General features: G+C 43.0%; 1 protein-coding gene across 2 annotated transcripts in view; it reads right to left on the bottom strand.

Annotated features, from left to right (window-relative positions):
- The window catches only part of TIAM2 (T-cell lymphoma invasion and metastasis 2), a 112326-nt gene extending 100198 nt beyond the window's left edge, over positions 1-12128 (bottom strand). The window contains exons 1-3 of one of the 2 annotated variants that reach the window (XM_014950658.1): positions 12030-12128; positions 3184-3295; positions 915-2117 (exon numbers count right to left, since the gene is read on the bottom strand). In XM_014950658.1, the coding sequence (XP_014806144.1) occupies positions 915-2111 (1197 nt within the window). In that variant the 5' untranslated portion in view covers positions 2112-2117; positions 3184-3295; positions 12030-12128. Of the gene's footprint in view, positions 1-914; positions 2118-3183; positions 3298-12029 lie in introns of those variants that run through there. The other variant, XM_014950659.1, reaches the window with a different exon arrangement.
- Positions 12129-14361: the final 2233 nt, after the last annotated feature.

The raw sequence follows: 14361 nt of genomic DNA, 5'->3' as shown, positions 1-14361 counted from the left end.
TTTCATTCCTGACCACAGGCATCCTAAACTCTTGTTAATGGGATTAGCCTTAAATTCTTCTAAAGAAACATCCTTTCCCTCCCTCTTGCCCTCCTCTCGTCTCAAACATCCTTTCCCTCCCTCTTGCCCTCCTCCCGTCTCCTTCTTCACTCCACCATCTCCCAGTGAGCCAGATGGCGACTCAAGCTTTTCTATCTGGTGACTAAGCTGACACGCAGGAAGGAGAAGGGCACTCCATGTAATGCCTTCAGAGGAGGTAGAGGGAGAACCAGCAGCTCTGGCCAATACTCTACAATTTCTTGTCTTGTTAGAGATGGACCGACAGCGAAACCAGAGAGGAGAAGCTAATAATACAAATAGGGAATACCTGCAAAGATATTTATAACATCCTTCTTCTACTGCGCCTTCCCTCACACTTTAGATAATGTATGCTGATTCATAACATATATATGATATCTAGGTTATATTTTCACAGCTGATATAAAGAGAAGGCTTAAAAACTCCAAGTCACTTTTTAAGTAATGCAATGATTTCAAAAGCTAATTCACCAAGAGATTAGGCTGCAGAGATCAGAGTTAGCTAAGAAAGTAAAAAAATAGGAAAACAAAATTTGCACACATAAGTGTATATCTTTTTTTTTTTGCTACTGATATATTAGGCTGCAGAGATCAGAGTTAGCTAAGATAGTGCAAAAATAGGAAAGGAAAATTTGCACACATAAATGTATATCTTTTGTTTTGCTGCTGATACTTCAGACAACTCCAGGGATGCAATACTTCTCAGGATTCCACAAATTACTAAATGAGATTACCAAGTAATTATCCTGTGAGAAAGGAAAACATGATCAAATCACTGCATTTATAAGAGGAATCTACAAACCAACTTTCAGGCACTTAGGCAGAGTTTGCACATACCTGGAGCTTCCTTTTCTTCCTTGAGAGACTTCCCGTCCAGTCACTGATACGTCGCATTCGGTTTTTTAATGTATCCTTCTTGGATGCATCCTCACTGAGAGGCTTGGACTTTCTGCATGGGAGTGTGTAGGAGGAGTAATGTGCAGGACTTCCCTGCTCTACCCTGGAGGGAACATCAATGTCTGAGGCAAATGAGACACGGTTGCTTAGGCTACCATGAGTGTCAATATACTCATCAGACAGCCTGATCCCAGGTGGTGGAGTGCTTTCCAAATTTGTATCCTTATAGAGATCTCGGAGTGAGGAAAGAGATGAACTTTGGTTGAAGGACTTCTTGTTGTCGCTTGCTGGGAAACTGGCATGAATGCTTGTATCTGGAGTGCTCCTGGTCAAATACGGACCATCCAACTCATTGATATCCCCAGCATTTCCCCAGAGAGAGTCATACCATGAAGACTCAGAGCTGAGGGAGCTTCCTTTACTAGATCGAAGCCTTGAATCAGCAGGCGACAGACGATGGCTTGAAGAACAGTCTGCACTGGAGTTCCTCCTGACGTCGAGGAGGTTATTCGGCTTAGATTCCAAAGCAGGCGAATACCTCAGCAACTGGACCGGGCCACTGGACTCCTCCATCGGTACCTTACTGTTGCTGCTGTTGTGGAACTCAACCCTCAAGCAACCGTCCAGCTTCCCCAGTGTTTTAATGAGAACTTTTGGACTCCTCCTGTCCTCTGATGGGGAGGTTGATGCAAGACTCTCATTCTTGCCATAGCAATTTAAAATGTGTCCATTGCATTCTCGAGAGGCAGCGTGATTACTTCCAGCTTGAAGGCCAATATAGTGGAAACCGTTCTCGGGCAAAAACACCGTGTTATTTCCTTGGCAGTAGTCCCCTGAGGCATTTGTCCTGTGTTTGGCATGGGCGCTGCTTTTAGAGACCTTCACCACAGTGTCACCAAGTCTAGATGAATAAGGCTGACTGCTCTTGAAATGCGAAAGGCAGCTTCTGGCAAGGGATCTTGATTTGTAGTTTGAGCCACTGCTGGTATGTCCCCATCCATGCATAGAGCAAGATTTTTCATCTTTAGCATGAATACTGCGAATTTTCAGAGAGCAAGGCTTCTGCTTGGCACCAGCTGTAGCAGCAGCATGATTTTTTGATCCCTGAAGACTGTACTGGCTTTCTGAATTCCCCATTTTCCACTAAATTAAGAAGAGTTTCATTAGAGACAATGGCTAGAAGACAGAGTGAAAAGTAACAGACCGTTTTTAACCTCTACACAGGAAAGTGCCTTTTTAAAAAATGGTATGAAACAATTGTTTGGAAAAAAAGCCATTAAATAGCCATTTGCAACATTAAATTCATAACTGAACTTATTTTAGGGGCAGGCTAGGAAAGCCTATTCTCTGCATGGTTCATTCCCCTCTGTTTTAAAGCTGAGATCTAGCTCCATTGAAATCATGTCAACACCTTTCTCCACCCACACCCTTGGCAACATCCTTTTCTTATAGCTTACAAAATCTCTGGCTCCCAAGAACAATGGCATAATGAAAGGGAGACAGCAAGATAATCATAACTTAGATGTGAAGTGAACTGTACTTTCAGAGAAATCCCTTCTGCCAGGAGACAAGCCCACTGCAGTTTCAGCTTGACTGGTTTCTGTGCAACCAAGTGTTGCCTCAATAAACTGTTCAGCAAACCCCAACTTTGTGTTTAAATGGAGTCAATCCAGGAGAAAGGGAAAAAAAAAAAACCAACCATGCCAGAAAACAGAAAACAAAAAAACTTGGTTAGCAAATCTTCCATTACAGCATAAAACTGCATTATGTTCATTCAGCATGGTGTAGTTCGACAGTTCACTTAGTAAAATGCTCTTCAGCTTTTTACTGAATTCACGGTGAATTGCACACACTGGAGCAGTGAAATTACCCCAGTGAGATGACTGAAGATTTTGGACCTACATAAAGTGTACCCCAAAGTAAAAAAAGATCAATCTGTTCGTCTTCTTACTTGGAGTGAATCTCCTCTGTTTGTAATTTACAGAAACAACATCAAAGCACTTTTTCCATCAGCACTATGCTTCTTTGCATGTTGGATCTCAGATTATTACTCTTAAGAGAATTCACTGCAGCATCATTAAAATTTTGACAAAATAAGCCATTGTGAAAGCATAATCTTATCTTCTAGAGTTTGTATATATTTTAACACCCCTACTTCTAGCCCTTAGCACTTTTACATGAGAAGTACAGTATAAAAGGAAGAGCAAACCTGTAGGATGACTCTTAAACACGGGCAGGGTTAGCAGTTAGCACGCTCTGCATTGTCTTCGTGGCCAGCAGCTACACTTGCCAAAACCAGGATGGAGTTGCATGCAGTCTTCCTAGAAAACATCAAAAACACAAAAAGGGCTCTCAGTCAAACAGAACAGAATTTACACTTTACTCCAGCTGTAAGCAAAATGAATACCAAAAAAAAAAAAATCAGACAGAAGTTACCAGTGGAGAAGAGAGGTCTGGTTAAGTGGATTTCTGGACTTCAGACATACATTTTCATAAACGTACTTTAACAACAGACATTGAATTAATACAATTAAGCCACTGTTTGGGTAAGTGTTTTATTTTCTATTTCTGTCCTTCTCCCCTCTCACTAACAAGTTAGGGTAAACTTTGAGCCCCCTCCAGTTTTCTTTTTGGAAGACCAATTACAGATGGCAGGATTGTGCAGTGATCCATTACAACGTGGACCAAACCGATCACAGCGATGTCCCGCAGCATCTGTTTATCCTTCCCCATGCCTGGATTCCAAATATGACCTTTGCAGTGAAAGGCCATCGTGCAATTCACTCCACCAACCACCCAGCAACCTCCTTGTTTAGGTCTGTTCTGATTTCAACTTAAATCTGCCAGTAAAAAAAAGAAAAAGGCAGCACCAAGCACTGCACACACCCAAAGGCAACAAGACCCAAGTTCTTCCTGACAATCTGAACATATCGGCTCCTCACTTGGCACACAAAGGCTGCAACTCAAACCAAAAGGACAGGAGTTAATTTCACACAACACACCAGCAGCTTAGGGATTGAAACACTCGGTAGGAAAGAAGCTATACAAGATCTTAGGCTTATGTTTTGGAACATATGTTTTAGCTAGAAACTCTTCTTAATACACCACCCCAAGAAATATTATTTTCTGCATAAATCCAGTGGCGATTGTGCATAATTCTCAACTGAATAATCACTTGATTTGAGCATGCAGATTTTTGCTCTTTTTGACTCTTTTTGTGGCTGTTTACTGTATAAGAACCTTGAAGATATTTAAAGGAATTCATTGGTAACCTAAGTATTTTGCTAACCTTACCAAAAACAAAGGTAAGGGTTGAAAACTAGAAGTAAAAACAGTCTCAATGGAAGCCTAGAAAAAGGTTAACAAATAAATGACTTAGAAGAGATATCTTTTCAGATCATGCTAGAGATGTCACAGACCTATAAACACAAATTCATATCACGAAGATAATTAATAAAACCGATAAGCCACAGAAATTTGACCTTACACACACAAAAAAATTAAATCGGTTTAACTTGCTTATTCTCTCTACCAATTTGGAAGGTTGGAATCAAACCTTACAGGTTTGATTTGCCTAGGCTGTAAATGCACCCATTTATGTAAACAGTTTGAAAAATCCCACGTGTATTGGAAAAAAAGGAATTTCGAAAAATCCCACGTGTATTGGAAAAAAAGGACTTTCCATTCAAGGTAAACAGAAGACAACACACAATCTTCCTGAGCTCCAAGCTGCCGAACAAATTGTGAACCCCCAGCAAAACTGCCTTCCTCGATCCAGGAGGCGCAGACCACAAACAAGCAATGAGTTTACATTCAGAATAATTCATCTGGGAGCAGAAAGTACATTCAACAAGGGGGCTTTGAAAGGCTTATATCTATTCATAAGGGAACACTGAACCCAATTTGTCTAAAGAAACAGGCAAAAAGACCATCTGGTCTCCATAGTGATTGTGCAATGGTTAGGTAATCCCTTTAACAGAGTAGGTAGCGAGCAAGCTGCTGTCATGAACCTCAGAAGACCGACGTTCAATTCGTCAAGGCTGGAGCTGCTGCTGCCAAGGGTCCATTGTACGTGTCTGATCCAATACACAGGTCACATAATGGGTGAACGAATAAATTTATCTGGGGGTGCAATGTCTACAAAACAGTGTCTCGGTCTGTGCAGGAATCAGTCAGCAGTACAACAGAACAGTCAATAAATCCCAGAGAAATGGCCCCGAGGGATTTTTTTCTCAGCATCCCGGCCGTCCAGAAAGCTACGGCAGGCTAAACATTCCCGCACGCTGCAATAACCAATGGGGGCATCTGCGAGGCTGCACAAAGACCCTCACACCCCTGAAAATCAGCTGTGATGCCTTTCTCTTGCCTCACAGTCACGGGGAGCACTTTTCTTTCTGCTAATTGCAATGGGGGCGGGGAGCGGAGCGAGTAGACTTGCGCCCAAAGGCAGCGTGACAGCGGGGCAGGGGGCTCGTCGTGGACAAACTCTGGCTGCCCTGGCTCCAAACACTCACACCTTTTGCACTATTTGAACTAGGGAAGCACTGGAAATTACAGTGCAGGGGACAGGGTTCAGCTTCCCCTATATTTCTCACAGCAACCTACCACCACAGAAGACAACGTGCTTTTCTCTCTTACTATGCGGAGGGATGAATGCTTCTTGTGAGCAAAACCAGTTTCTATGAATATTTTCTGCAATTATAACCAGTATATTTAGAAAGCAGCTCACTGCGCCTGAAGATGACTATTAAGAGTTTATTTGCTTTCAATTATACCCACATTCCCTAAAAAAGAAGTTTTTAATCTTCACCCTGGTTCCCCTTGACACATTCACAAAACACAGCTATGCAAACATACTAATCCGGGAACCCCACCATCCCCACCACACCCAATAATTAACGCAAATCATAACCCCAGAGCTAAAAACATATTTCCCCACCTTTAGGCTTCTCCACATAAAGTTCCCCTAGACATTTTTGGCTCCAAAAAACAAACACACGAGCTCAGGAGCCATTCGGGAGAAGTGCCTGCCACCTATATTCCCTCATTAATATCCCAGCAGACAGACTGCTTTATAAATGCTAGAGGGGAAAAAAAGCCTTAAGATTTAGGTGCTCTGCAATTGCATGGGTGCTTTCCTCCCCACTCTTAATCTCTCAAAATAAAGGTTTACAAAACTTGACTCACTAACCACATTGCAAGTAAAACTGAACCATAACAATAATATCCCGGTACTGGGTTTGCGTATGAGAGACAAGAAGGAGGTTTTCTGTTATGAATTAGTGGGAGATCTGAGTCAAGGGTGACAGGCTTATCTGCTGCAGCAGGAACATACCCCAAACACACTTCTAGTACAGTCACACTAGACAGGCTGAGACTCCCTAAAACTACAGGTCATAAAACGGCAAGCTCCAGACTGATGGGAGGTGAGCACAAAGCCATAAGTAGCCTGAATGCTCCACAACCACAGTTGTCATCGGACAGTGGCCATAAACCAATTACAAAAAAGCAAGAGATTGTGGTAGTATCTTCCTAGGGAAGCTCAGGAATTTTTCCCTGACCAGGACTGACAATCTCACCACATGCAGGATGTCGTACGAGCTCAACTAATGTCAACCCTAGCAATGTTAAGCTTCAGCTTGGTTCAAGAAGTTACCCTCGTGAGACACGCACCAAAGGGCTCTCTTTGATGTATTTTGGTGCCTTTATTCCTACAGATGGCTGGTGACAATGAACCTTCGCTGGTAGATGTATAATGAACTACAAACCATTTAATCTCTGCTGAAGCGTCCCCAAAAATCTATTGATGAGGTGCAGGGAAGTCGATTCTCACTTCACTAAACACGGCATCGGTGCAAGACCAGCAACAACAGCAAAAGAACAGTATGGATTGGTCCAGATGAGGAAATCATCCCATCAAATTAGCACCATTGAGTGAGGACTCATTAAGAAATGCGTGAACTCATGAGAGTTTTCAGTGTTACCAGGAACAATAGCTCTTTATGCACTGCAGAAGAACTTAAATTTAAAACCTCCTGCCTTTAACGTGAAAAAAGCTTTTAAAAGAAGAGCTAAATTAAAGAGCTGGAAAACAGGTAAGAGTTAGAACTAACTGCCTCACCTCTAAAAAATAAGAGCCTACATCTTTTCAATTCTTTACAATGACACACCAGGACACAGTTTAAGCTTTCTAAGAAGGCCTTTCTTTGAGGAAAGGACATAAAATTATTCAAGAAAGAAATTTGCTAACCGAGTATTTTATTCCTACTTGTAGTCTGAACAGCAATCATATGTCACAACCTCATCAGACTTCCTTCATAAGCAGGAGGATTATTACCTGCACCTGTCTGGTACCATTTGAGAGGGCATTGGACCAATTCTCAAGGACCTGCCACCAGGCACAGTCACTCACAGCCATCCACATTGGTATAAATATCTATAAACTTTCTTATAAAGAAAGGTGAGGAACTTGGGTCTTTTTAGTCTGGAGAACAGAAGACTGAGGGGGGGATCTGATCAATGCTTATAAATACTTAAAGGGTGGGTGTCAAGAGGATGGGGCAGTCTTTTTTCAGTGGTGCCCAGTGACATGACAAGAGGTAACAGGCACAAACTTGAACATAAGAAGTTCCATCTAAACATGAGGAGAAACTTCTTTAAGGGTGGCAGAGCCCTGGAACAGGCTTCCCAGAGAGGTGGTGGAGTCTCCATCTCTGGAGACATTCAAAACCTGCCTGGACATGTTCCTGTGCAACCTGCTCTAGGTGGACCTGCACTGGCAGGGTGGTTGGACCAGATGATGTCCAGAAGTCCCTTCCAACCCCATATCATGCTGTGATTCTGTCTGCCAAAGGCAGAGCCTCAACTCACTTTGTTGCATTATAAACACTTATACAAAGGGTCTTTTACAAAGGGCAGAGTATATCCCATCAATTACTCTCTAGAAATGACGCAAGGGAGTCATGTCTGCTTTCTGCTGTGTTTGGAAACCATATTTCCAGAAGGGCAGGCAGGAACTCCCGGCTACAGAGTGGGACCGTGACGGCCACCTCCAGAGTGTGCAGGGTGGGGTGGGAAGATGCAGGGGGAAGCAGGGGGTATTTACACAGGCGGCTGCTCTGAGCGCGTGGTTCGTAAGTGCACCACAGGAGACCATCATCAGGATTAGTGGAGCTGGAATAATGGAGAATCTGAAAGTATTTCAGAGCAATAAAAAATGAAACACAAAGCTCCCCTATGAAATGACCAACTTTTTTCTTTTAATGGCAGATCTAGTTAGAAATGTTGCAGGCTTTGATGTACAGCAACTATGTTAGTGGGTTTTTGTATCAAGAAAAGCTTTTTGGTGGTTTTTTTTTAATTGACCTATTTTTTTTCTTTCAAACTACTTTTACACTCTCTTCCACCTAATGGTTAAAACGCCACCCGTTTTAAATGGCTTACAAAGTCTTAGAATTGTATACAACTATCTTTCAGATACTAATGCGTTCATAAGTTTTGCAAGGAATTGGTGTGCTTGGTAAATTCTTCCAGGGGTACAGAATTACAGGTTTGAAGTTTTAATTAACTTTTAATCTACTTTGGGTTTTACTATGAAAGTAATACAGAATGCTAGAATGTGAACCTGCCCTCACCTTCCTGTATGGCTGCGTATGGACGGATACATGAAATTAATGAGGGAGGCAGGTTAGCACAACACTGTAGCTGGATTAAATGTAGAGTTTCTTACTGGAAACAATTTACTGTGTTTTTTAGAACTACGCACTTTGGTCACATGCTTCCACAAATCAGAAGCAGATTTCTTATTCCTGCAATCTCAATCACATTCCTATTATAAAAATATACCGTAATAATTATACCATGGTATTCTTGGCAGGATATTTTGCATTATATACCACTGTATTCAAAGAATGAATAACCAAAACACCGCAAGTATGTCTTTCTTCAAAAAAGAAAAAGAAAAAAAAGGACTATTTTGCCTTAAAAATCGAATTTGAAACCAGAATTCCTCACTCACACATTAGTCTCTTAAGAGTTACAGCCTCCTGTATTAGGAACTGTTTGGTAGCTCACAGATCAAATTAAACCCAATAGCTTTTCTCATTAAACATAAGTATTCATTATTACTCCAAACACTTCTATTCATGCTGTGAATCATACCTACATTGCATATAGGCTTCTAATTTCACAGTTGAAGCAAGAAGGGCACAATCTCCTTTCCTGGTTCCTTCTCTTAAAATAACATTAATCCAGCAGGTCTACACGGTATCACAGATATGTCACATAAGAATTGCGCATCCTGTACCTGGGACATGATTCCTTCTTTTACTCTACTCATTCTTCTGGGTCCAAGACATCGGCTGCCTAATTACATTATGCTTTATAGCTTTCAAGTTAGCTCAATATGGAAGGTTGAGTCAAGCCTGAAGATCCTTATCATATTACACCAGTGCTGATACAATCTAAATCTCCAGAGACTTATTTTTCTTTGGCAGGAAAAACAAATTTCACCATTTGTAAATGTTATTGAATTTATACACAATGGCTAAAGTGCACATCCATTTAAATAAAAGCCATTAAGCTTGTTAAAAAAACCCAGGAATGCCAACTCACATCTTGGCTTAATGCAGTAGCTGCAGTAGTTAAAGAGTTGATATGTCAGAGGATCTATTTCCTGCCCTCCAAGGGGAAATGAACTCAGTGATCTGAAAGGTCTTTTCTTCTCCACCTACTCTGGTGGTAAGCATACTGTCAGGTCCTGACGCAGATTAACATGGCGCTTTCAAGGGATTTCAAGGCCTGGGGCCTGGAGCAGGGAGGAGGGTGCACCTGAAAGGAGCCGAGGTGCTCCAAGCAGGGAGCCTTGGCTCCAGCCTTGCTGCCTGCCCTGGGCTGTGGAGTAACTACACTTCAGGGACCAAGCTCAGGTCTGCAGACCTCCTGCCTGGGCTTAGATAAATTCCTGAAGAGGTCTCTGCCTCAGTTCTCCTTACTCACAATAACAACATGAGGGGAGACTGGGGTCTTCTGGTCAAACTGGGATGCCCAAATGCTCATCTACTCTTCTCCTCTCTTGTCCACTTCAGTAGCAACCAGCTCATGCAATCAAATACGACCATAATCAGAAGGCAACACCGGGATATTCTTTCACATGTACCCACCCAAAACTGTGGGTACCAAAGCATTGGCGTTGGAGAGGGTAGGAGAAACATTATTTTTGGATTAGGAGGCAGTTTAGTACACCATGCCCTCCCTGAGCAACCCTGCAGACCAGCAGCAAAGAGGAGCAATCTCAGGCAAGAACATTAACCCATTCTGTCCTCAAAAGACCCTTTTTGGTGTGACATTTGCCAAGTCTATTGGACCAAGTCTTAACCTATTGCAACAGAGAAAAAGTTCCAGCAGCAACCAGTAGGAAAACGGTGCTTCAGGCTGAGGGACAGGGCCTGCAGGACTCCCTGCCTGTCACCTATTACACAGCCTCCTCCACAGGTGGGATGGGAAACCACGCTGCATTTGGCATGGTCTTTTCTAATTCTCGGTTTACTAATTCATAAACACCTGAAGGTGTCAATTCTAAAGTAAATGCTTTCCCACCTTCGGCCCTGGGACTTCCTGAAGGGGACAGAGGGTCTGGGAGACACCTGAAGTAAACTTTAGACAGAGTTCCCCTTGGAAAATTAAAAGCAGATCCTGATTTTTGCATACTGAGAGCCCTACAGCAGTACCACAGCTTAGGGCTTCCTTTCCTGTACCCCTGTAGTACCAGCACATCACTCGCATATTAAAAGAATAAAATAGTACACTGAGGATTAGGTTTCCTCACTGAAACACTTGCTTTGCAGCTTCACAGCTACAGAGTGCCCTCTATTCAGAGAATCCTCTCTTCCACACTATGTGGATACCCTTTTTCCTGTTGAAGGTAAGCAGCTAAAAAACCATTTCCCTCCCTTACCTCTAAGTAGCAATTTGCTATACATTGTATACTGTTATCAAATCATCCACCCTAAAGGGGAAGAAAGACATTTCCAGAATGAAGAATGAAGTCACCAGTGTACAAAATTAACTCCATTACCACATCAGCAACAAGCATAAACAAAGTAGCAAACTTTGGTTACATTGCACAAGCAATTAATCACCCCTCTTTGGGAAGCTGTGAGGGGTTTGGCTCTGTCCTTCAGCTCTGCACCACTGCAGGTTGCTTATTACTTGGCGTATATTTAGGTATTCATTTGTGCATTTTCGGAAAAAAAAAAAAAGGGGGGGGGGGAGAGGGCAGAGGCACTTCTCCATTTCTTGACCATTTCCCTCTGCTTTATTTTTTCTGTGTCAACGAACACAGCATTTTCACAATTTGTGTACAGTTACGTGTTAAAAAAACTACGTATTGTTGAAAAATCGACATAGAAAAATCTAAATCTGTGCAGGACCTCCCTCTGCCAGACGCAGAAGCTCTGGTTCTCTGCACCACCCCTGCTCAGTGGTAGCGTAGCGTCGACTGAAACTTTTTCCTCTAACACTTCACAAACATATAACCCTTGCTTCGGTACACTGTCTATTTATTGCAAGCTACTCTAAGAATTAGTGAGAATAGACAGGATAATAAAAAAGGAAAGATTCAGAGGGATTATTAATCATATTGTATTAGGAGAGTCACTTTAACGTTGCAGAAGCTGTAGCACTCTCAAACATACTTTCTCATACTTCGCCTTAAAAAAAGTAATCCAGTCCAGTCGTAGCAGAGCTGTAAAACGATCCTAGCGGTGGTTTATTTAGCAATTCAGGCAATTGAGTTTGACAGATGACCACCGAGAACTGTTTTCTGGAGGAAAACCATTCATCTTGGTCGCAGCCGGCGATAGCAGCAGCAGCACAGGGGCTGCAAGCCCTGGCACTGCAGCAGCCCGCTCTGCCCTCCGCTTCCAAAAGGCTTCCCAAATCTCTCCCTGCTTTTCCTACAGTTCTCTGGGTCTGGCTGGCAGCCGGCAAGTGGAGGACCACTGTCCCCTGGCAGCTCCCTCCCCAGCTCAAGCCCCCCTTCTCCACCCTGCTTACCTTCCCCGAGGAGCTGGCTTCAGCCTCCTGGTCCCACGGCCGTCCCAGCTCTGCCGGGGGACACACGGACACGCAGACACAGGGACTCTCCCCCGCCCTGGGCACGCCAGGAAACTGTGCCTAACACTTCAAAACGCTCAGCCGTTAGGAACTAAAAACAGATCCTGCGCGAGGCTGGATGTATTTTTGTCTGCAGGCTACACACCCTCCCTCCCGTTCAATTTTTTCCATTGGTGGAACAGCATGATGCAGACTTAACCAGAGGGTGGTTTTCCACGGGCCGCCTGAAACGATTACGCGGGCCAGCCCGCCACGATGCCGGGCAGCCGCCGGGGAATACGCCGTGACTGGGCTCTTGTCTGACCCCGCATTCCTCAGCCGCCCGGCTGCTTCCACAGGAAAGCTGGGAGGAAGGCCGCCCAGCCGAGAGGGCTTTGCTTGCCTGAAGGTAGCTCCAGGGTCTCTTTTGGGGTGCTTATTTCCCCCCCCCCCCCCAGCTTTTTTTTTTTTTTAAACTTGCTAGGAGGGAGTAGGTATTCCTGACATCCTTGTGGGAGACATCCTGGCAAAAAACGTAACTTCCCAAACCAGGGTGGGAATGTTGTAGTCAGGAAAACCCTCTCTCTTAAGAGCAGCTCTCGGTCGCCTTTAACAACCCTGCACAAGGGCATCACGCATGCAACAGCAAACTCCGGCGCTCCCTTCCTTGCTGCTTTCTTTTGTCATCCTTTTTTTATACTATCCTCTGGAGAGAATTAGTTGTTTTTTAATAAGTGACCTCAGATGAAACGAGTCTCTTCAGATGCAAATGACAGCTCAGAATTTCAATATAAAGAGCCAGGCTGTTAAATCTGTAGTTAGGCGCACGAACAATCGCTTTATTATCAGAAAAGCTCAACACTTCATTGATTGCAGCAACAGTTGGTGAACACACTCAGCCAAAACCAAGGCATTTATTCAAATATTCTAATAAAATTGCAGGGTCACATTCAAGTGCCAAGCGTGAAAATACAGCCAAGTTACACTGCAGATGACATATTCAATTGAAAAGAAACACATGAACACTATAATAGAAATCATTAGTAACTCATAAAAGCCCCAAATCAATATTTATGTCCACAAAAATGAAGTAGTGATTTGCGTGGTAACATAGGAATTGCTACCTGAAAGTGGACCTCCCTTTCACTGTGACAGTGTCCTGTCTCATTACAGAGTGAACTTCAGAACCCAACACCTCTGGAGTAATTTGGAACAAAATTCTATTTCATCTCCAAAGCCCAGTTATTATTAACTCCTCCACTGGAAAACAACGACTTAAATCTCTTCTAAAACTTTACAGGTTGACAATATTAGCACTGAATATGCTTTCCTCATCATGCCAAAGGTCAACTCCTTCTTTGAATTCTACTGAACTTAATTAAGTTTCCCATAAGTGAGTTCCACAGTCAGATTTTGTAAAACCTAACAGAACAGTACATGTCTTATGTCCATACTCCCAATTCTACACTTGAATATATGTCTGGGGGCTTCACATCTGCTTGTTCTGGTAACAGCTTTGCTCTCTGTGAAAAGCAGACTATTTTCTTTTTCCTGTTCCCAGTACAGTTATATTCTCTTCACTTAGCCTTGCTGTGGTCCAACTATTTTACTTACAGACCAGATTCAAGTCCTGCGACTAATGTGGAAGCAATGACAGCTCACAAGTCAAAGCACCAGGTCTCTCTCAGGAGCAATACTTGGCCTCCGGTCCCTTCTCACACAGAGTACTACATTTCCCCCCCGCAAGTCCACATCTGAGTTGATTAAATACCATCTTCAAATGATTGCTTAGACTGGTTAGACTCCAACCAGCCCAGAAGCCTTTCATCAGCACCTATCTTCTCGAATTTATCTTTCTTAAAGGCGAATGTTCAGAAATATAAACACTATTCCCAAAGATGCCTCTCCAGCACCCTGTTCAATAATAGTAATTCTTCCCCAACTCAATGAAAAATACCTAGACTGACATAACCTGGGACCCAGCTGAATCACATTAGTGCCTCACAATCTTCCAGCAATGGATAATAAAGCTGTCTATTGCCTTCCTCTTTCATTTTCCGAGGGTGACTCCCAAATGTCAACCGGCATTCTTGCTATTAGCGCAGAGCACTCAACCCTGTACTTTCTCCTTCTACAAGTTCACCACATTTTATCGTTCCAGTCCTAGGGGTCAGTCAGCTATTTACTATATTATTTCTAATCTATCTATGTACTTATATCTCCCACTCTTTATCAGCCAGTTTCATCCACACATTCCCACTTTTTGTGACAAGCCAACCAACACTCATTAAGT

This window comes from Calidris pugnax, unplaced genomic scaffold (assembly GCF_001431845.1).
Source record: "Calidris pugnax isolate Ruff unplaced genomic scaffold, ASM143184v1 scaffold24, whole genome shotgun sequence".
Classification (NCBI taxonomy): domain Eukaryota; kingdom Metazoa; phylum Chordata; class Aves; order Charadriiformes; family Scolopacidae; genus Calidris; species Calidris pugnax.
The sequence above is the reverse complement of the archived record's forward strand: the minus strand, read 5'-3'. Positions and strand labels throughout refer to the sequence as shown.